Here is a 23,449-nt window from a genome sequence, read left to right as displayed (position 1 = left end):
ATAGCAATACATTTCTTACTTGAAAAACAGTCTCTTAATTTAAAAAGAAATGAAATTGATAAGCACTTAAATGAATAAGAAAAAACATGGAGAGAGAACTATCCACTGAAATGATTCTCCTGGACACGGATGCGAAACATTATTAAAAAAAAAGTAAAACAAAGAAGTGGACCGATGACCATTCTAGGAGCTAATCTGGTGATCTCTGAACCCGGAAAGGTGCAGTACTGATGAGTCTGTGTGGTTTATTGATTTAGGGTATTGTTCAGTGTTAGGATACCAATGGAAGCACCCTTCTCTTTTTGAATAGTGTCATTGGGTCTTAAACAGACCAGACATCCAAAGGGCCCTCCCTCAAGCAATGTACTTAAGTTTTATCCTAGACTAAATGAGCTCAAAGAATCAACATGTTGCTTGAACCTACACCTTTCTGACTTGGAGGCGAGATTGTTCCATGTGAACTAGGCTGACCTGAAGAGCTATCATTTAGCATCAGATATTCAGTCACTGTGCTGTTTGGCATTTGTCACCTTGTTAAATTCAACATGAAGACCTACCTTGTGATTCAACATTTTCCTGTTTTTTGGTAGTTCCTTTACTGTTTATGTCACAGCTGATGTGGTAAAATGTGAACAGAAGATGGTGTTTTTCATGAAGATGCACAGGCAGCTCAATTTTGACCTATGAAAATCACCAAACACAAGTGAAGGTAAATAACACCATCATGGAGAAGGGATTAATGTGCATTTGAATACATAAGAGCAGTGGATTTACCTCATTATAGAACTCCGGACTTTGTTGATGATGTTGGACTGTAGCATATGCTTGTGTTGTAAATACAGGGCCTCCTGGTTTGCCATAGATACACTTTAGACAAATTATAAAAAGTGTGATTATTACTGGAAGGTAATTTATATATTAAAACATTTCAGCACCAATAAAACAATATGAGACACAAAAAAATGATAGCAGAATTAGGTATAAAGCATATGAACAGAGGATAATCATACAATACAAATTTACATCGCGCTTTTCACATCTCAAAGCAGTTGATAATGCTGGATGGATGCTTGAGCTGGGGAGAGGAATTGGAAGATGACTGAAAACACAGTCAAAGAGATTTGTTTTGAAGCGTGCCTTGAACGAGGCATGAAGTTAAAGTGGAAAATTTTACCTTCCATACAGACTTTCCAAAATGACGGCCAAAATAATTCACACAGACTAATAAATGTTATTCAATTTCAATCCAAACTGTTTCAATACCCATGGATTGCTCCAAACCAATCTGTACAGATATGCTAATCTTGTCACTAACCTTCAAGGGGCGCGAGTTTTCTCCATCAGAATCTCGGACTTCCACACAGACTCCAATGTTTCTTGCCTTGAAACATATTTGCACAAAATTGAGAAGTTAGGTAACTTCAGGAATATTTTTGTAAGTTGCCAGTGTCATGCTTTGTATTGGTAAAACAAATGAGATAATTTTTATCTACATTACCTTAGCAAATGACTTTTGGTTGTCATATTTTAGTTGGTTGGGGTAAACATACAAATGGTTTTTGTAGCTGGCAAATGGATGCAAATATTTTGCAATATCTGGAACAAACTCTTCGATTTCAAATGATACACAGCTGCAATTGGCTTCCTCAAAAGGCTTTATCGGGATGTATGATGATGTAACACTGCCTAAACAAGACAAAAAGTGGAATTTAATTGATGTTACAGCTTAGTATGTCTATAGCATCCCTTTACAAAGTTATGATGCTCAATAAATTGTGGAATCCTGTAGCTCAGTGGTTAGAGCACTCGCCTTGCAAGCGAGACACCTGGGTTCAATTCCAGGCAGAGGGCGAAACCTTGGGCAAGTTTCCTTACTCCACACGCCTAATAATAATCCCTCCAAAACAATAATAAATTGGTCATTTTTTTATCCACGACTGTTTGTGGGACACTGCTGTGCGCAATTAGCTGCCTCGTTTCGCCCACAAATATACTATCAATTCACTTTACAGTCTATTCTATGAAGCGCTTTGAGAATTCTAGAAGACGTGAAAAGCGCTATATCAAATGCAAGGATTAAATTAATAAAAAATTTAATCTAACAATAATAATCTTCGCATTTGATATAGCGCCTTATCATGCTGTTGAGATGTCTCAAAGCGCTTCACAGGATATACTGTAAGGGGGATTGACTGTGTATTTTGTAAATGACAATACTCACTGGAAACGTCTGGAGGAACGCATTCGATAGTCACATTTAAATTTCCTGGGATCATCTGAAGTTTAGACATCTTCTCTGGCCTAAATTAGACAGTAGGAAATATAAATTAATGTATAGATGCATCATCTATGAGAACAGCGACTTCGGAAACCGAGTGTCTAATTCGAGCAGTTTAATTAAACAGTAAATCTTATCAAAACAATTACATTTTGACATGCTCAATTAGCTGCCAGCTTGACTCCCAAGCAAAGGTTTACAAGTTCACATTCCAAAGCTCCCTGTTTGCCAAAGTTCAACCCTTATTTGCCTCAAAGTGTCATCTGACTTGTTCACTTGAATCATGTCTGCTGACGTACAGGGTTTGACACTGGTACAAGCTGTGAATAAGTTTGCAGCTAAAAATGCATCACTTTCTGGAAGCAAAGAAGACTGTGAGGTGACAAGCAATTAGCAAGATGCCAAAATGATGAAAAGGAGAGAACATTTAAGGGGTTTTAATAATTAAGGGCATTCTACAAAAATACATCATAAGGTACATATCTCTACCCTTATCAGTGCTCCAGTCATTTTTATTCACTCCACGTTACAACATCACAAGTTCTGCGCTCAGATCCGTCTGCACTGAACTACTGATCTCAGCTGGGATGGTGGGAGCTTAACCAATTATTAAAGGTCTCAGCCAAATATTGGAGAGAAGCTTCTTTCTTTGTGTGCCGATCAAAACAAATCCTTACTTTAAATACTGTTGGACAGTTTTGCAGCCAAGTACTCACTTCCTGAAGTCTGCTAGCAGTTTAAACAGGTCTTCGTTCGAGAGCTTATTACTGTCCTGTTTGTACAAAGATGAGAACTTTCCATCTGTGTCCAGAGAGCCCTGAGTATCTTTAAACACTGGCCTGACGAAAGAAAAGAAAGTTAAACCACTTATTGCAATTTCACCCCAACTTCAATTAGAATCAGAACATTTGATTTAAAAGGTGGGTCTTAAAAAGACCAGGTGAAATGTGAAGAGTCCCTTCCCCATTAGTCTAATCTACTCAATGTGACACAAGGTTGGGAGTTTGGAAATCTGCGAATGCAAACTCATTAGGGATATTAAAAACTCACCTTGCAGCCCAAGCAAAAGCCATTTTGTAGCACCCAAGCCTGCTGCATATCTGTTTGGCAATTTTAAGCACTTTTTGGGCCGTCTAGGAAACAGATATTAAAATATTGTTAGAAAGAGGTTGCACAGTTGCAAATGCAGATCAAAATAACTTAGAAACTTCAGTTTGCTGAGGAGCATTCTTGCTGCTTAAAACATTTCCCCATTTGCTCACTCTAAACCATTAGAACTCTTCTACTATGAGAAAAAAACAATTTCTTTTCATAACTGACTTTTGCAAAAGAAAAACGGTAGTTACTTCATAAAAGACACAATACCTTATTTGCATCAGAACATTTGATGTATGGTTCTGCACACTGAGCAATTCCTCCTTGTAAGACCTTTTCTATTCGTGCCACCAGGAAAATATCAGGGTGGGAGGCTGTCACTGAAAATATGCCCTGCAATAAAAACACATCATAAATGTACAATGTAAGAGGGGGCAGCAGTGGCTCAGAATATGAAGTCCAGTGTTCTTTCTACTAAATCTAAGCATTGCCAAATAGTAAATCTATTGAAGTTATTTCCTCACAATCAAAACAAAATTATTATCTATGGCAACGAGTGTTGCAAGGCCCATATGTTTTGAACGACTGATATCAATCGCTGACTAAGTGCTGCTTACTCCTTTAGTTCCATTGACAATTTTCAGATGATTTGTCTGTCCCATTTTTAAGGTTATGAATGCATATTGTAAATGGTGTCCTGCTATAGAACAGTAGATGGACCAGGGAGAGAGCAAGGTAAACAGGGGTATGTGGAAGTTAATAAACTGAATGCTGACATGTTAAAATTGCACTTAATTCCTTCCACAGTAAACTTAGTTAGCCAGAAGTTGTGCCAAAATTGGTACCAATCAAACTTGAAGAGGCCGACTTCAGGGCGGAAACATGTTCACCATAGACGGGCGGGCATTGAATGGTTTTTGTAACAGCTGAGTCCAGCTGATATCGTCAGTTTATAAACTGTGCACTCTATAAAGCTGTGCACCATTGGGGAATTGTGCGGAATAACACAATGCCAGAAACCATGATAAGAACAGACTTTATTCCCTAATAGGATTTTGTTAAACATTTAGGTTCGGTCAAAGCACCACACAGTACCTGTTTTGGATAGCGCAGCAACCTCTCAGATACTCCTTGAAGGCAAGCGTCATTAGTAGTAGACGAGCCAGCACTTGCTAAGCTATTGCCAGATCCATTATCTGAGTCCCTTGGTAACATTTCCAAGACTGCTGGGGGATTCAGGTCCACATGGAAGTCTTCTGATATCTTGCGATTATTCTTCGCATCAAACAGTGCCAGGGTAACAAAAAATGGCTCAACCTGAGAATTGAAAACAAGCTCAGGTATAAGATGGGGGAAATATTTAATGTGCTGGACTGCATAATGCTTTTGATATAACATGGAGGTGCTGAAAAACTTCCACTCAATGTGTTGGGGTTTGCGCGAATTAACTAATTTGATTGCTATGCGACTCCTGGCATACAGTCTGATGTTTCAATACTTTTACATGTTGATTCAAATGACGTTGTGCCAACCTAGAAAATACCATACACTGTTGGGTTACTGCTTTTATTGAGATTGCTTGTGTACATGCAATAGAGGAAAACTTTCACTCAGTGGTTTGAGGTGATCAAGATCAACAAGGTGTTAGATCTCACATGTCGTGTTATCTGTGATTAATTATCAGACAAACTTAAGACTCAGGTGATGCAAAAATAATATTTCAAAGACAACTTACATTTGTTGCCGTTCTATCTGTCTTGTCATTCACACAGCCTTGCAGAGTGAAGGATAAGTCATGGCATTTCACCATAAAGCGTTTGCCAAACTTGTCCTCAAATGGTTTCACATCTGGTTCAATTCCTGAAAAATCCAGTTTCTTAAAAACAAAACAAAATAACTGTTGTTCTGAGGAAAAAGCTTCAACATCAAACAATGTGCCATAGAATTAGAATCATTTCTCTAAAATTATTCCCCCCCGCAAACCACCCTTTCTATTTTAAGTATCATACTTTCACATTCCACACAAGATAAACCTCATCCACAAGGAGCAGAGTTCAGCGGTAATTCTAGTCCACTTCTGGACAATTTACAGGGGCTTCACATCATTGTAATATATGACATTCTGCACCTTTAATTCTGTAGTTTTACTCTTACCTGTGTGTCTGGGTCCAAAGCAAACAATTTATATCTGCCTTCACTTCTGTTGACCTTATTCAGGTAATCAGATTCTCGGGCATACTAGAAACAAATAAAAATAATCACATTTTCAGGCAGGATCCAGAACATCATCTTACTTCAATTCTATGCAGTTTAACTATGTCTATTGACTGATCTTGGCATCATCAGTAGTGATTTAAAAAACGCGGTTTAGTTTGTCTAAGATCTAAGCACCAAAAATAGACTGAATTATTTCACTGTACAGCCTGGTGTATTTATGGTTGAAGAAAACAAACACATACGACTTATAACAATTGCATTGCTTGGGGAACATGAAAAGTATGATACATTGTATTTAAAAACTTTTCTTTGCCAATAACACTTCATAAACCAGCATTAAGTCCAAATATTTATTGTCAACATATTAATTCCAAGGGATTTCAAAGTATCGTGAGGATGTCCCAAGGAGCTGCATAGTGAAGAGTTTGCACCTGAGTTGGGGGCTGAAGTCAATAGGGGGTGGATGGTAACGGTGGAGATGGGGAGATGACTGAAGGTACAATCAAAGAGGAAGGTCTAAGACAGATCATGAATGAGGCAAGGGAGGGAACAAGGCAGAGGGGTTCCAGGATGGAGTTCCAGAGGGTGGGGCAAAAAAGCTGAAGGCCCGATTGCCGATCGTGGAGCTTCTAAAATGAACAAAAATACTCCTGAAAAAATTGAGTATGTAATTTTTTCTGCTTACAAGAATCAAAACACTAAAGTTCCTACAAAGCAAAAGTACCCAAGTTATTCTGACAGTGATCAGTGAGAATACCTTCATTAGCTCTGGATGCATGCTTTTCTCCAAACTCTCCATCATACTTTCAGACTTTCCTTGGCTGAATGATTCTTCATCTATACGTTAAACACAAAAAATGTCCTTAAACTAGCACACAGCTTGCAAACACCAGTAATATGCCTGCCACTCTGCTAATCAGACTGCCCAGAAGACCAACGGATTCAGAGCTTAAAAAAAACTGCAACTATTTAGTTTTTTTTTTAAAAAATCCTAAGGATGGCTTAGGTGAAAACATGACCTTCCAGATGCAATTTACTTGCAACTCTACCATTCCCTTGTACCTAGCAAAGAGATCTCTTTGCACTTATGATAGTACACAAATCATTTACACCGTTTATAGCCTGTAACTTCAGCAACCGATTTCAGTTGAGTTGCTACACATGGCTGAGTTGTCAAACCCAACTCTCAGCCAACTTCTGCCTATCTACAAAGCGTATTGATAACGATGGCATTTTACGGATAATTACCCAGTCCACTTTCAAGTGATTCTCCGTTTCTCTTCTCATGCATCACAGTGTCAGCGTAGCTCTGAATGCTCTTCTTTAAAGTAGACACCCACTCGTCCATTTCTTGCTCGCTGTCTGCTGCTAAATGACAGCTGCACTTCTCCTGCATTCGGAGTTCAAAGCCATATCGACGCATCTTGGAACACTAGAACATTGAACAGCACGAGCTCAGATCTGTTCTTCTATAAACCTTTATTGCCATTTTATGAAATAGACATATCAATGCAAAAAAAGTTAATTTGGACAGAATACAGTTAATGATTACCCGGTTACGGAGATCACTTGCTCAGACACCATCTCTTTTCCACTATAAAGTGTTTGCTTGAGGAAATACAGTAATAGGTCTGCTTGGCACAGACCATTCCCATTGATGGATTTATGATGTGTAATACAAACCAGCTAATGGGCAAGCTAATGGAACAAACCATTAAAGTCACATTTTCACCTCACATATCAATCATCCAAATATTTCTCAAGGTGTGTTTAAAAGGAATATGTTATTCACCAAAGTCCAAAGCATACGTAGTTGAAAAGGGAAGTGAATAGCAAACAACGGTAAAAAATTATTAGAATAAGCATAGATGTGGTTTAAAACGAAATAACTTTTTTATATGAAGTTAATTACCTGTACAACATCATTGCAAGAATCCAAGAAGATTGATGCTTTGGACTCTTTACAGACTTTCTCATCTTTGCAAAAATTAAGTGTGTAAGAGCCATCAGATTGCTGTGTCAGGAAACAGAACCGCCGCTTAAATACCTGGAAATAAAGAATCAGTTCATCATCTTTCTGGTAAAATAATTATTTTTATATTTAACCAAAACTCCATTGAAACTCCATCAAGATCAATGCACACAATATAACTACCATGAGAAGAAAGAGGAAAACAATGTAGAACAGGAAGCATGCTAGCATCTTTTTATAGCAGCTTTGGTTTACTGTTTTAGATTGAAGATGAACATGAGCTATCATCTTTATTATTATTACCAAGGTAAAAAGCACGCATAGGCATAACGGTTGGATGAAATACTAGCTCATATTTATCTTTGCATTCAGATTTTTGAATAATGCCTGATAATAATTCTTCAAGAAAAAAAATAAATTGGTCACTTCAATCCACGACTGTTTGTGGGACACTGCTGTGCGCAATTAGCTGCCGCATTTTGCCCACATCTATACAGTCAATTCATTTTACAATATATTCTATGAAGCTTTTTTTTGAGACATCTAGAAGTCGTGAAAAGTGCTATATCAAATGCAAGGATTATCTATACAGTGAATCAAAAAGGAGTCAGCTCCTTAAGGAGAGGCAGGGTGTGTTCCTTTTGAGGTGGAAAATCAATGAGAGAAAATTAAAAGCAAAGATTTTTCAGCAACTGAATGGTCAGCAATTAGCATATCAATCTAGTCAATTAAATTACACCACCCCTATTACTGCTTGCCAGTTCAGTAGGTTAATTTCATTTCCTCTTATACAAGATCTCATTTCCTGGTGCAATGTGATGCAATAGTCACAGTTTAATATGAAAACAACGCTATTCCTATTCATGGTAAAAAAATAAAATCACTCACAAAAGAGTTACTTGACTATCCAACAAATAGGCTATGCTTTCTCTCGTATTTCTGCACATTTTTAAAAAAAACTATTCCAATTCACGTTGTGGAGAGATTAAAACAATATCTGCCTTGCACCAGATCCCATCTTTCTCATAGAGCTGAGGTCATCTTACCCTCATTGTAACACTGATGGTACTGTTCATGTTGGCTTTGAATAGCCATCCTTGTTTAATGATTCCTCCTTTCTGTGAACAAATTGACGAGACATCCTAAAAGGGACAAGATCAGGAGTGAATTGAATATCTGCACTAATGTATCTTGAGTAACCAAACTGTCCAGCTGCCCACCCAGGTTCAAACACTCATCTCATATTGATTTGATATTACATTACAACTAATAGGTACTAAATCTGAAAAGTAGAATCTATTCACAAAGCATGGTTATGTCTGAACCAACGGATAATGCTTTGTGAGGGAGGCAGTGGGGTGGGAGGAAAGCAACAAGTCACAGAACAAAATTGTGTAGATCTTGTCATCATTCTTCACACTTACACATTCCCAGGCTTGTTTCTGATATTTAAAGTGCGATCCTTCTACACTCACATAACTACCATTGCTCCCTGTCTACTCACACAATTATAATACATCAGTTGGGGATCCATGAAACGAGAACCCGGGTTCTAATGTGTCATGTCAAAATCAAGGTGTGGCTGTCACTCAGTATTCCTAGGTCGTCAGGTCACTGCTGAGATCACAAAGCTGAACTGCAAACGTGTACAGAAAGTCAGTACAGTAGTCACAGCATTTCCATTGGTTGCTGATTGAAGCAGGATGTATACTGCATTTGCTTATAATGGATACTGAAACACAGCATCACTGCACTGCTAGAGGGCTCGAACTGCAGCCCTGCATGAGCCAAGCATGCCTTCAGCACACGGAGTGAGAGCATTTTGGGGAGGGAAGTAAAAAAAAAGTTCATTGTGGTCTAAATTTTAGTGTTTGAAATCAGTCATGATATAACCTAACTTGAAAGAAAATCGACACACATTTATCTGCGTGTTCAAGATTGTAACAGAAGCTTGGGTTCTGAACGCTTCACAAACTGCTCATAAATTTATCCATGACGTCCACGTGAGCAGAATCTTTCAATTGTCAACACTCTTGTAACATGCTCCCAGTCAACTGGTCTCTAGATTACAGGCAGCAGAGTTTGACCTTTTGCTTAGTGCCTTGCGGAACACACAGGAGGATCTGGTTTACCTCATCTTTATCAGCATCTTCATCAACTTCAAATAGATGCACAGGCAGTTTCTCTGGTTGAAGCCCTTTGCTAATGGAACACAGAATCACAATGGTAGATGTATTCTTCACAAAGGAAAAACATCAAGAAACAAAAACATCTACTTTGTGTATTTACAAAGCAGTGTGAATGCATCCATTACATTTGTACCGCCCTCTAGACTATATGGGATTCCTGATGAACAAATCCCATATTACTGCTGTTAAATCACATGATTGGATGATGCTATTCTAACTCCAGCTGCCATCACACCTTTACTTAAGGGAAAAAGTAAAACAAGGTTTTGGAACATTAACACTGAACAGCTGAGGTGATGATTAAACAGCATAAGTGAATGATGTCACCTCAACTCTTTAATAATTTGGTTCATGTTACTGTACATTAGTTAAATCTTATATAATTATTTACCACTTATAAACCCAATTAAAGTAATATCCTGCTGAGAGCACATACATTTAATCTCATTTTCAGAATGCGTTCGGGGGAGATATGGCTAGAATCTCGGCTGGATGGCAGCATTAATGAAAGACATTTCTATTGAGTACAAACAGAGTATCACCCACAAAATCTATACATGGATGCTAGGAAAAAGATGCTGAAAGTTGAAATTCTTGTGTTCCACAACATTACTAGAAATCCCTTACCTGGGCAAGATCCTGAAGTCGCCTGAATAATCTTCATATTTGCAGTTTACTACCTGCCAGTTGGAGTTATAAGTCTTAATGCACTGTAAATGGAAGAAAATTAAAGTTTACTTATTCCCAAACGTTATTTATCTGCTTAGAAAACAAGCTGCAAATCTAGATAGGAAAAAGCTCCACCTTAAATAGGTTTAAGATTATATACATCAAAGATAAGTGATGAGGGGTAATTACACAGTTCACGCATTTTGAGCAAAGTAGACCTGGATATGAGTTTGATTAACCTGAGACCTCTGCACATGTACAAATAAACAGATGCAAGGAACTCCACTATCTGTGAGTCAATGCAGGAAAGGGGGAAGGACAGTCACAGGCCTGAGTTGGTTGACAAGGCTTGGAAACTGGATGACTTTACTGGGTGATGGCAAAGCATCATTTAGAAGCCTTTAATTAGCAGTCGCGGAACTGACCTCAAAGCAAGATTAAAAGGCAAGATTAAAATAGGATTGTGGGGAAGGGAAGAATGATTTTATAAATCCAATGTCATGTCAGAGTTATGCTACCACTTTGCTTAGTTTCGTAAAGTGCCCCCACTTCATAATTGTGAGATAATGGATACATCTAAACTATCCTAGTTTGTAACTGTAATTTTACACAAGTGATATAGTATTCTCTATGAACAAGTAGGCATTCATTGGAGTACAGTTCCATCTGATGTACCTCTTTAACCAGCAGGCTTTGTGCCAGTTTTGCAGTAGCTGCAGGCACTGTGGAGTGGAGTGTTCTTCTCTGACGTGGAACTGTAGAGATCTGTTCAGAAAAAGATAATGCAAAGTTCAGACAGAATATAAATAATATTTGGTATTTAATTGAGATATTAACAAAAAGTAATTGTTAATATCAGCATTACATCAAGACTTGGACGTATCGGTTATCTCCCAAAGCATGGTCCTTTGGGATGTTGAACCTTTGCTCTCGAGGGCAGATTCAGCTTCACATCATAGCTTTAATTTCAATGTTTTGAATGCTTGGTTCATGACTCAATCTCACCACTTATTTCTGGGTTAACACGATGTCATTCCAAAGTTGCCCCTTTCGAGAATATTTTTAAATAAGATGAAGTGGGAAAGATAGTGAGTGTGACCTTTAAATTCTTAAAAAGGTCTAGTTACTTACAATTTCATTGTGGGCAATTTTTCTTCTTTAAGTTATACTGGTTTAATATTTTACCTACCCCCAATTTGCAACAGTCTTCTGGCAACATTCTCAAGTGTTCATCACTGTTGATTCCAATCGTATCCCACCTAACATTAACATACACATACATTTTCCATCACTAGGCAATGGATGGATTTTTAAAAATATATTAATGTTCTTCCGAAGAAGAATAGGATTGTTTGCCAAGTTAGTTGATAGACACCAGCTTTACAAATGCACAGTATTTACTTACAGAAACATCATCTAATGGGAACTGCAATAGGTCCCGCAGAGGATCACTTTGAATCTGTGACTTTCTTTGCACAATAACATCCTCATAATCCAGCGGTTCAATTATTTTGTTTTTTTCCTGTAAAGAAAGCAAATTGATAAGTGCCATCCTTGTAGGGTCAAAGTGAACACAAATAATAATCCTTGCATATGATATAGTGCCTTTCACGTCAGGAAGACATCTCACAGTTCTTCACGGGATTTACTGTAAAGCAGTGACTGTGTGTTTTGAAGGACCAAACCCCAAACCTTCTCTTGCAGATGCTCATGATGGGATTAATCCTATTTATTTCTATGCATTTTGGTGTTATGTTTAGGTTTCTTCCAGCTGGTGGTGTACACCAAACCTAGAGAGGAGATTTACAACTGTTTAGGCCTGGCTGAATATACAGCCAATCTATTGTGAAATCTATTTCACTGAGCACCAGAGAGGGTGGAGCCAGGAAAATCCTGGATTCAACCGAACACACGTCAGACTATATTAGTCCAAGAAGTGTTTGATTCTGACCCTGGATACACAAAGGAAATAAAAATCTGTTCCTCACAGTGCCTTATTAAAAGTCAAATATCTCATGTTTATGCAGAAACGTACTAAATCAAGTGGTGTATACTTTACTAGATGCTCTGTGGAGATTGGCACAAAAGAGATCCTCTGACTAATATGGTTATGTAAAATGCAATATGGTATTCACAGTTTTCTAGAAATCGATGTGAGCAGTACATGTGCTGATGCAAAACAAAAGTTTGTATTGACCTTATGAAGTCCCATTTTTTGCAATGAAGTGGGTGCAAATTTGTCAAAAGGACAGGTTAGATGACAATGAAAATTACTCTTAAAGTCTACAAACAGGTATAAGGTGAAAGATCAATATTTCTGGAAGATTGTTGGCCAGGAAACTCAGAGAACTCAGTCTCTCTTCAAACACTGTCATAGGATCTTCAGTGTGCACCTGGACAGGCAAAGAAATATCTTCCCAGTGACTCTGGAAACAGTAATATGAACAATCCCCCCAAGGGCTATTTTCTTCACCTTTTGGTGGTTCAGTGCCCAAACTACAAATCCTGGCATTGTCTGGCATGAGTCTTCATCTGCAGTGATTGAAGAAACCGCAGAAGAAAATAAAGTTGAAAGCTGTACATCTGCACATGTACAAGTTTAAATGTGCTCAGCGATTTCTCCGGTTATGTAGAATACATTCCTCCTCTCTACCACACCCCACAATACAAACAAGGTGATTTCCAGAGCAGAGCAGCATTATCTTTCGCTTTAAGCAGTATTCTCAAAATGGAGGCATTCCTTTAAGAAATGAAATACTGGGTGCCAAAAGGTCAAGCTAAAATTTGCATGTGGTTAGATGTCTGGTGTTTTGCATGCAACAAAAAATTAGGATGTGATTTTTTAATCTTCAATTTCATCAGTCATTCAAGTTCTAATGGTGAGCAGCAGATAAATAAGTATAGGAAGTCTCACACTTTATAAATATAACACATAGATTCTGAAGAATTTACACAAGTTCAAGCTTTTATTAATTCCATTCAATACTCAATTGAGGGTTAAATCTCCAAAATAAGCCATTCACCCATATTCAGTCTTTTTCATTCTCCCACGATAGTGAAGGCGTAGAGATGATCACATTTTACACACAATATTCAATCACTTCTTGAAGAGTAACCTATTAACTGAACTAAAGAAACATACTCTCCTATAAGATAGCCAAAAGGATTGCAGCACCTATTCAAAGAAGTCATTGTTCCGGTCTTCTGCGCCTTGACCTGCTCTGCCTTCCCCCACCTCTACAACGTCGCCTGGCTCCGCCACTGTCTCACACCGCAGGCCACCGAAATCCTCATACATGCTTTCATTACACCGAGGCTCGACTTCACAAACCCATTGCTTGTTAGCCTCCTCAACTCCTCCCTCCACAGGCTGCAGATCATCCAGAACTCTGTAGTCTGTGTCCTCTCCCACATTAGGCTCCACGACCCTATCACCTATCCTCGCCCAACTCCACTGGCTTCCCATCAAACAGAGGATAGTATTCAAGATCCTGTTCCTCTCCTTCAAAGCCCTCCACGATCTTGTCCTCTCTACCTCTGTGAGCTCCTAACCCCCTAACATCCTGTTCGCTCCTAACCCCCTAACATCCTGTTCGCTCATTCCGCTCAGTGGACTCCTGCCTGCTTCACGTCCGCCCTTGCTTCCCCCACTTTTGGCGGGCGGGCCTTCTGCCTCTCTGCCCCCACCCTCTGGAACTCTATCCCACAGTCCCTCCGTCTCACCCTCCCTTGCCACCTTCAAGACCCTCCTCTTCGACCGTGCTTTCAATCTCCCCCCCGCCTTCCACCCTCCCCCATCCCAATCCCGACGTGAAAAGCACTTTACAAATGTAATTTTGTTGTTGTTGTTAATACCACTTTAACATTGCAAAACAACTCACTGAAAACTATTGAGACACATTCTTTAATAATAATAATCCTTGCATTTGATATAGCACCTTATCACCTCTTTGAGACGTCTCAAACCGCTGCACCGAATATACTGCAAAGTGAATTGACTGAATATTTTGTGGGCAAAACTTTATGCTTCTACTGCACCCACTGTCCCTTTAGAAGTTCTATTCTATGGAAATTCTGAACGAGGAAAGGCTGGTTTCATCAACCTCCTGTCTAATGCAGAATGTAAAATGTTTTACAATAAGTGAAACCACAGACCAACTTCCGATTGCAGCACTATTTCAACAGCAGTGACTTACTCATCAATCTCCTTGTAAGGACAACAAATTAACAAGTCTAAGTGAAAGAAAAACTACACTTAAAAAACATAGTTTCTGACCCCAACCATTTAGAATTTATTGCCTTTTTTAAATCTATGCCCTGATCTATTTCGCCTCCATTGCCAGTTGCTGGAAAGAACAAAGAGGATCTATGTAAACAAACACTGCAGCACTGCACTTTTTCTAAATACGGTGGACCAGTGGATGCTAGTATAATAATAAAGCAAGCAATGTGAATCGCAATGTGTAAAGAAAGTTGTAATGCTTTTGAAATTATATTTATTTCTACTTCACAGCTACATGACATCTTCAGCCCTTGTATACCGAGTGCTGTATGCACAAAGATTTTTATTCAAATTAATATGCTTGGTGTCAGAATAATGAAAACAGCCTTCGTTTTAAATAGAATTACAAAAACCATTAAGCACAGAATCAGGCCATCCAGCCCAACTAGTCTGTGCTAATATGTATACTCTATATGAGCCTCCACCCATCCTAATCACCCTCTCCTGCTCATATCCATCTATTCTTTCTCCCTCCTGTATATGTTTTGCATTAGGAGCAAGAGTAAATCATTTAGGTTAAAGCCACACCCATCTCAGGTCAACTGGGGTGAACACACATTAACCTTACTTGTCTAGCACGATTACACCTAACCGTAGTAACGCTATACAGTGGGTCTGATTCAGTTTTATCTGAATCTCTGAGCTGCAGAATACCAGATTGTGGGGCAGTGCCTTTGAATCACCCAGCGATGAGTCTGTTTCAGTTAAACTCATAAATCTACTTACCAACAAAAGTCTATTAGTGTGCCCAGTAAGTAAGAAGACCAGCAACAATACACATCAAGACATGCACACGATTCCAGGACATTGCATTAGCTCCTAGGGCTATATTCTAGCTCAGACAAGACTGATCAAGCCATCACTTCTACTGGTCCTGATGTTTGCAACTAGGACATTTTATATAATGAATATTAAATTGAGCATTGAATTTAAAACACAAAACTTTGGCATCTAATTTAGCAACCAGCACTTTTTTTAAAAAAAAACTACCTTCTTTCCCATCTCTCCCCAGTTGCCTCCCTCCCACCACAGCTCCCAATCACATCTGGCTCTTAGTACACATCTGTGTTGAAATTTAGACTTTTCTGTTGTGGCTCATACCCACCAAAATTGGTAGCTCCTCAAATTTCACACAAGTCCCTTGCAGCCAGCAGAAATGAAACTGTCATCCATCCTCACAAGTTGAATGCAGGCCAGAGATAAAATTCCGAGTGCCTATCTCAGAAAAACTTTTATATCTTATTTGGACCCCTGCCTGGTTCTCCTGTTAGTATTCAGTGCAATTTTTCTTTTTTTTAAAAAGGAGTCATTCACTTACATGATAAGAATAATAATCCTTGCATTTGATGTAGCGCTTTTCACGTCTTCAAAACGTCTCAAAGCGCTTCACAGAATAGACTGCAAAATGAATTGACTGTATATTTGTGGGCGAAACGTGGCAGCCAATTGTGCACAGCAGTGTCCCACAAACAGTCGGATTGAGTGACCAAATTATTATTGTATTGTTTATTTCTTGAGGGATTATTAGCAGGTGTGTGGAGTAAGGAATCTTGCCCAAGTTTTCGCCCTGCTGGGAATCAAGCCCAGATCTCTTATTTGCAAGGCGAGCGTTCTAATCACTGAGCTACAAGACTCCACAGGAATGATACAGGAATGATATTGATGTGTTACTCATACAAGTCTAGTCAGTTGGCTTTGGACAATTTTCGTTTCACTCCAGGACCCGGCCCCACACGAAGGGCACTATATAAATGCAAGTTGCTGTTGTTGTTTTCTCTACTCTTGACGGAACAATTTTTTTTGCTGCGGTTAAGTTGCATGGGGCATGTTCAGTCTCACACTACCTCAACCAAGTGACCAGTCTTGTATGAGCAACATCTCAATACACTGTTGTCCATGAGGGTCATTACAACAAACAATAATCCTGTCCACCAGTATGTGTATCTGGGGAGTGAACTGTGGCAGACTTCTTCTCCAATAGCCCAGGGTCCAACTATAGTGTTCCAACTGTTAAGTCATCCCAATTGAGGCTCTGAACATATCTTCTGATATGGTTGGCACTGAGGTACTGGGCACTGCCTTTAGCTACTAAGCCATTAGGAAAGCCGGAGGACTGTGTGATTTAAAGGATTCATGATAAGAGGACCTGAATTCACATCACTTTGATGAAAAAAATCACACCACACTTTTGAAAAAGGTACATAATCATCTGTGTAATGAAGAGCATCAACCTATTTCTAAACGTGCTGTAACTAATCTGCTTTCCTTTTCACTTCTGTGTAAAAATTTAAAATCCACACCTAGTTATTTAATTTTAATAAATAGAAGAATGTATTTTCAGTCTGTAAGAATAGCTCGCGTATGCCTTCATGAAATTAGAACTCATTGAGCTGTTTTCCACACAGGCCATTACTCACATGCACATGAAGCTTCAGCGAGATCAATATGTATTACACAGGTCACTTGGGACCTCAACGCACTAAGTAAAATTACAAAGACTAAATTAAGACGTTAGTTCTCCTAGCAACAGTCAATATCCACCACTGCTGACAGATCTTGCTGCACTTTTAAGTGTTTCTGTTATCCACTGGAAAGAAGTAGTTCAGCAAAGCCAAAATTCTGTAATCAGCTGAACAGCTTGTGATGTCATCTACAACTCTCTAAGGCATTTCAACTGGCTATCGGTCATCTCAGAAAGATCTGGTAAAGCTTTGACAAATGCACTAAGTGGTACAGTATTCTACATAATGTACAACAGATGCTCCTTCAGCTAACACATTGCTTTAAGCACATCTGTGTGAAGATTCAAGTGGTTTATTATTTTTTTCAAAAAAATAGTGCACTTTTTATTTCTGGTAACAAATCTAGGTAGCCTGGTCCATATAAAAGTGTGTCCACGTATGAATTACCATTTTTTTTTTCTATTTATCTTTCTGGCTGAAGGAATGCTGATGGAAGATTCCATTTTTATTTATGATCGCGTTTCTCAAAGTAAGGCAGTTTAGCCAATTAAGAAAGCAATCTTATCCACTGCCTGTACCGATGAGACTAAGTGGAATCTTAGCCAGGAAAAAAATGTTTCCGCTCCCTGATTATTGAGGGTCACAAGTTTAAAACGAATACTGGCAACTACTCACGACTCTTTTCAGATACAAACCTACAACACAAAATGCTCTGAATTAAGCACTTAATTGTTTAGCTTACTCTACAGGATGCCCGGAAATGAAGAGAAAGCTGAAAATTTGGCATGGTGTAATATTGTGCATTGGCTGCACTGTGCTAAGAGCTCTGACCTGCTGCACTGTGGAGTTACCCACAACCATCCAAACTCAAGAGCTTTTTTATGTCAGCTGTGACACTCCAGGGAAACAATAAGCAAAGGCCATGTACAATAACAAGGAGGAAGTAGGCAAAAAAAAACTGCCACCCAAGTCAATAGCATTAAAGAAAACCTCAATCATTGCTACTCAACGCCTACTTCCATTTCCCCACTCCACTTTTTAAACACATAAAAAGTTACAGGAAATTCTGGCAGGCAAGTTGTAATTTCTTCCCCTCTCTCTGGTCAATGATACCCTTGACAGAGATCAGGTGCCTTGCCCAGGATAATAACTCTGAGACCTTGATGCACTGCACAGTTTGATGCTATTCGGAGCTTTTACTCAGTGAACCATCAGCAAACTATAGATTCCTGTTACCTCTCCTGTCTCCAGATTTCCTTTTCTTTATGTTTGAAAAAAAAGTACAAGTAATATGCCGCATTAGTCTGTGCTGAACAACTAGCAAAATATATAATTCAAGTACAATATGCCCCCAACTATGGTTCAGTTAGAAGCAAAAGAGGAGTTTTGCAGAATCTAACCCCTAGTTGTTACAGTGGAGGTTTAGATGCCGAAATGAGCAATAATTTGTATAGAACAGCCTCTGGGCTTTGCAGTACTTGGGTTATAATGAACTTAGTGTTGATTTATAACTGGAATAACAAGCCCTCAGGTTTCCCCATCATTCCATTAGGAGTATTACAATGTTACAGGAGTTGTGACAAACTTGGGAGTCGCACAGTTTCTCTTCTTTTTTAAAAAAAATCCACCCCCTGATGTATCGATTGCAATTGATGAGCAACAATGTTGGGCACTTAAATAAACACTCGTGGCCTTTTAGTGCTTTATCTGCATCAAGAATTGGTGCTGAGACAACGTGGATAGATAAGAGAGAGAGAGAGAGACACATGGCCAGAGCTGCAGAGGGTGTGAGGATTGATGCCATCCCCCAAAACCCAATCCAGGACTGTAAATTGCAGTTTTTAAACTTTTAGTTTCATTTTAAAAAACACTGAAACATTTTGCTAAAGACACCACTGGCGAGTCAAAGACCCTCACACACACACACTCACACTCACACACACACACTCACCCCCCCCCACACACACACTCACCCCCCACACACACACACTCACCCCCCCCACACACACACACTCACCCCCCCCACACACACACACTCACCCCCCCCACACACACACACTCACCCCTCCCCCACACACACACCACCCCCCCCCCCACACACACTCACCCCCACACACACTCACCCCCCCCACACACACACACTCACCCCCCACACACACTCACCCCCACTCACTCACACACACTCACCCCCCCCCACACACACTCACCCCCCCACACACACACTCACCCCCCCCAACACACACTCACCCCCCCCACACACACCACCCCCCCACACACACTCACCCCCCCACACACACACTCACCCCCCCCACACACACTCACCCCCCCACACACACACTCACCCCCCCACACACACACACTCACCCCCCCCACACACACACCCCCCCCCCCCACACACACACACCCCCCCCCCCACACACACACCCCCCTCCACACACACACACTTACCCCCCCCCCACACACACTCACCCCCCCCCCACACACACACTCACCCTCCCCACACACACTCACACTCACCCCCCACACACACCACCCCCCCCCCACACCACCCCCCCCCCCCACACACACACTCACACCACCCCCACACACTCCCCCTCCCCCCACACACAGACAGACATACACACACTCACACCCCTCACACCACCACCCCCACACACTCACCCCCCCCCACACACACACACACTCACCACCACACACACATACACTCACCACCACACACACATACACTCACCACCACACACACACCACCACCACACACACCACCACCCCCCCACACACACCCACTCCACACACACCCACTCCACACACACACACCACCACCCCCCCACACACACCCACTCCACACACACACACACTCACCCCCCCCCCACACACACCCACTCCACACACACACCACCAACACCACCCCACACACACCCACTCCACACACACACACACTCACCCCCCCCCACACACACACCCACTCCACACTCCACACACACACACACCCACACCCACTCCACACACACACACCACCCCCCCACACACCCACTCCACACACACACCCACTCCACACACACACACAGACTCCACACACACACCCACTCCACACACCCCCCCCCCCCCCCCCCCCCACACACACACACAGGAGGCAGTGAGCCCCTGGGTGGCTGCAGTGGCTGGTGTGTGAGGGGCAGTGGCTGGTGTGTGAGGGGCAGTGGCTGGTGTGTGAGGGGCAGTGGCTGGTGTGTGAGGGGCAGTGGCTGGTGTGTGAGGGCAGTGGCTGGTGTGTGAGGGGCAGTGGCTGGTGTGTGAGGGGCAGTGGCTGGTGTGTGAGGGGCAGTGGCTGGTGTGTGAGGGGCAGTGGCTGGTGTGTGAGGGCAGTGGCTGGTGTGTGAGGGGCAGTGGCTGGTGTGTGAGGGGCAGTGGCTGGTGTGTGAGGGGCAGTGGCTGGTGTGTGAGGGGCAGTGGCTGGTGTGAGGGGCAGTGGCTGGTGTGTGAGGGGCAGTGGCTGGTGTGTGAGGGGCAGTGGCTGGTGTGTGAGGGGCAGTGGCTGGTGTGTGAGGGGCAGTGGCTGGTGTGTGAGGGGCAGTGGCTGGTGTGTGAGGGGCAGTGGCTGGTGTGTGAGGGGCAGTGGCTGGTGTGTGAGGGGCAGTGGCTGGTGTGTGAGGGGCAGTGGCTGGTGTGTGAGGGGCAGTGGCTGGTGTGTGAGGGGCAGTGGCTGGTGTGTGAGGGGCAGTGGCTGGTGTGTGAGGGGCAGTGGCTGGTGTGTGAGGGGCAGTGGCTGGTGTGTGAGGGGCAGTGGCTGGTGTGTGAGGGGCAGTGGCTGGTGTGTGAGGGGCTGAGAGGAGATGAAGGGACTCACCACAAACAGCGAGTTCCTGACCGCCTCCGAGGCGCTCTGCCGCAGCTCCGCAGCAGTGCCGAGTTTGCTGAGCCGTTTGGTGAATTTCCGCACTTCGGACATTTCTGGGCGAAAGGCGTCCGATTAGTCCCGACTCCACAGACACATCGCCGGGAGAGGGCAGGGAGAGAGGGGAGAGAGGGCAGAGAGAGGGGAGAGAGAGGGAGAGGGCAGAGAGAGGGGAGAGGGCAGAGAGAGGGCAGAGAGAGGGGAGAGAGGGCAGAGAGAGGGCAGAGAGAGGGGAGAGAGGGCAGAGAGAGGGCAGAGAGGGGAGAGGGCAGAGAGAGGGAGAGGGCAGAGAGAGGGAGAGGGCAGAGAGAGGGGAGAGAGGGCAGAGAGAGGGAGAGGGCAGAGAGAGGGGAGAGGGCAGAGAGAGGGGAGAGAGAGGGGAGAGGGCAGAGAGAGGGAGAGGGCAGAGAGAGGGCAGAGAGGGGGAGAGGGCAGAGAGAGGGAGAGGGCAGAGAGAGGGAGAGGGCAGAGAGAGGGGAGAGGGCAGAGAGAGGGAGAGGGCAGAGAGAGGGAGAGGGCAGAGAGAGGGGAGAGAGGGCAGAGAGAGGGAGAGGGGAGAGGGCAGAGAGAGGGAGAGGGCAGAGAGAGGGCAGAGAGAGGGGAGAGGGCAGAGAGAGGGGAGAGGGCAGAGAGAGGGGAGAGAGGGCAGAGAGAGGGAGAGGGCAGAGAGAGGGGAGAGGGCAGAGAGAGGGAGAGGGCAGAGAGAGCAGAGAGAGGGATGGAGGCAGCGCTGAGCCTCTGCTGACTGATTAACACACACACACTCACAAGCTCCAGTGACTGCAGCCACACCCCAACTCCTCCTCCTCTCTCTCTCTTTCTCTCTCTTTTCCTCCTCCTCCAACTCTCACCCCCTTGCCCCCCCCCCCCCCCCCAAAAAAAAGGGGTTGGGTGTTGGGGGGGGGGTAGAGGAGCTGCTGAGGGGGCTGCCACTTCCACATGTTGGGCATCACTCCTGCCCCTAAATCCACAGGATCAATAAACAGTTACATGTGACCCCCCCCTCCCCCCCCCACCCCACCCCAACACCCAAAGTGCCAGATCTGCCATTCTTCAGCCACAAACTATTTTAGTGAGAACTTTGTAACTGAAAAGGTTTGTGATAAGCGATGGCAGATGTTCCCTAAGACATCTGTGCTGTAGCAGAACACTGTATGAGCTCAGACCATGACTGGTTATATTCCCCCCCCCTTACTGGCTGGAAGCTTCCCTTTACAGGTTAGAAGTACACTGTTAACTTTATTTCCCGGCTGCTGTCCATTCTCTCTCCCACCCTTGTTTTTAGGAGTGCTGTGGATCAATATAACTCTCTTGAGGTCTTCACCAATTAGATCCTGTGTTTTTTTTTTGAGTTATTATCAATCACAACTGTCCTGCGATTCACCGTTATCAAATGTCACTTACGTACAGTTCTTCGCTGTTTCGAAACGGTTCAGTTTTATTTTTACGACATGGGCGGCCGTGCAATTAACTGAGAACCGCCCAGTGGTCACCAGCAAGAACCCAAAGAAGAGGGTCATTCATGCGTTCTTGTACGAGAAATGCGACTGGAAACCTAATCTTTGTGAAAATTATTAACTCATGCTCGCCTACAAAAACACGTTGCACTTTAAGATTAAATCCAGTGCAATGCTTCGGGGCACCCTGCTAACATGAAAGGTGTTGTATCAAATGCAAGGATTATTATTTTTACAATGTTCTGTTAGTATAAGCCTCTCTTCCTAAGCTTGAAATAAATACTGTTAGTAAATATTTGTATCATTTATTGATACAGTAGACATCAGACAATAAACATTAGAGATTTGGCCCATGTGTATACTGATTATACTGGGAAGTTGATGATCAGAGAGTGAGTGAGTGAGTGAATTCAGCTTGAGACTGGTCGGTGAACTGAAATCTTGGGAGATATGGTGGGCAAGTTATGTCCAGCACACAAGAATGATTGCAACTGTAATATAATGGCAAGTAGAATACTTAAATAAATTAGAGATATTTAGAGCTTGGCAAATAATTCAGGGTGAAGTTGTGCTACTTTTCTATGGCATTAAAGTTTAAACTTTACAAAGTAAAGTTGCTCTGATACTGATCTGCAAGGAGCTCAGTACATAAACAAAACTTGTCTACAACAAGTACCACAGGATTCATGAAATTAAAATGTTTATACATTGTTTTTGGAGTATTAGATCATACTCCCAAATACATCAGTAGTTTACAGAGAAATAAGTAATGGATTATCATCATTTGACATCTAATACCAATAGATTGCTCGGCTCCGCTACTGTCTCACACTGCTGCCCGCCGAGACCCTCATACACGCATTCATAACATCCAGGCTCAACTATACAAACTTCCTGCTTGTCAGTTTCCCCAATTCCTCCTCCCACAGGCTGCAG

General features: G+C 42.2%; 1 protein-coding gene across 1 annotated transcript in view; it reads right to left on the bottom strand.

The window, feature by feature from the left end:
• The window catches only part of dock11 (dedicator of cytokinesis 11), a 61,132-nt gene extending 39,926 nt beyond the window's left edge, over nucleotides 1-21,206 (bottom strand). The window contains exons 1-20 of the mRNA XM_007892360.2: nucleotides 21,009-21,206; nucleotides 11,826-11,942; nucleotides 11,096-11,185; nucleotides 10,379-10,461; nucleotides 9,695-9,764; nucleotides 8,609-8,704; nucleotides 7,503-7,637; nucleotides 6,839-7,022; nucleotides 6,348-6,427; nucleotides 5,528-5,611; nucleotides 5,109-5,249; nucleotides 4,469-4,690; nucleotides 3,644-3,766; nucleotides 3,329-3,411; nucleotides 2,995-3,117; nucleotides 2,222-2,301; nucleotides 1,499-1,686; nucleotides 1,316-1,381; nucleotides 775-867; nucleotides 558-681 (exon numbers count right to left, since the gene is read on the bottom strand). Coding sequence (XP_007890551.2) covers nucleotides 558-681; nucleotides 775-867; nucleotides 1,316-1,381; nucleotides 1,499-1,686; nucleotides 2,222-2,301; nucleotides 2,995-3,117; nucleotides 3,329-3,411; nucleotides 3,644-3,766; nucleotides 4,469-4,690; nucleotides 5,109-5,249; nucleotides 5,528-5,611; nucleotides 6,348-6,427; nucleotides 6,839-7,022; nucleotides 7,503-7,637; nucleotides 8,609-8,704; nucleotides 9,695-9,764; nucleotides 10,379-10,461; nucleotides 11,096-11,185; nucleotides 11,826-11,942; nucleotides 21,009-21,110 — 2,284 coding nt within the window. The 5' untranslated portion in view covers nucleotides 21,111-21,206. The remainder of the gene's footprint in view (nucleotides 1-557; nucleotides 682-774; nucleotides 868-1,315; nucleotides 1,382-1,498; nucleotides 1,687-2,221; nucleotides 2,302-2,994; nucleotides 3,118-3,328; nucleotides 3,412-3,643; nucleotides 3,767-4,468; nucleotides 4,691-5,108; nucleotides 5,250-5,527; nucleotides 5,612-6,347; nucleotides 6,428-6,838; nucleotides 7,023-7,502; nucleotides 7,638-8,608; nucleotides 8,705-9,694; nucleotides 9,765-10,378; nucleotides 10,462-11,095; nucleotides 11,186-11,825; nucleotides 11,943-21,008) is intronic.
• Nucleotides 21,207-23,449: the final 2,243 nt, after the last annotated feature.

Source organism: Callorhinchus milii, unplaced genomic scaffold, assembly GCF_018977255.1.
Source record: "Callorhinchus milii isolate IMCB2004 unplaced genomic scaffold, IMCB_Cmil_1.0 Scaffold15, whole genome shotgun sequence".
Classification (NCBI taxonomy): Eukaryota; Metazoa; Chordata; class Chondrichthyes; order Chimaeriformes; family Callorhinchidae; genus Callorhinchus; species Callorhinchus milii.
The sequence above is the reverse complement of the archived record's forward strand: the minus strand, read 5'-3'. Positions and strand labels throughout refer to the sequence as shown.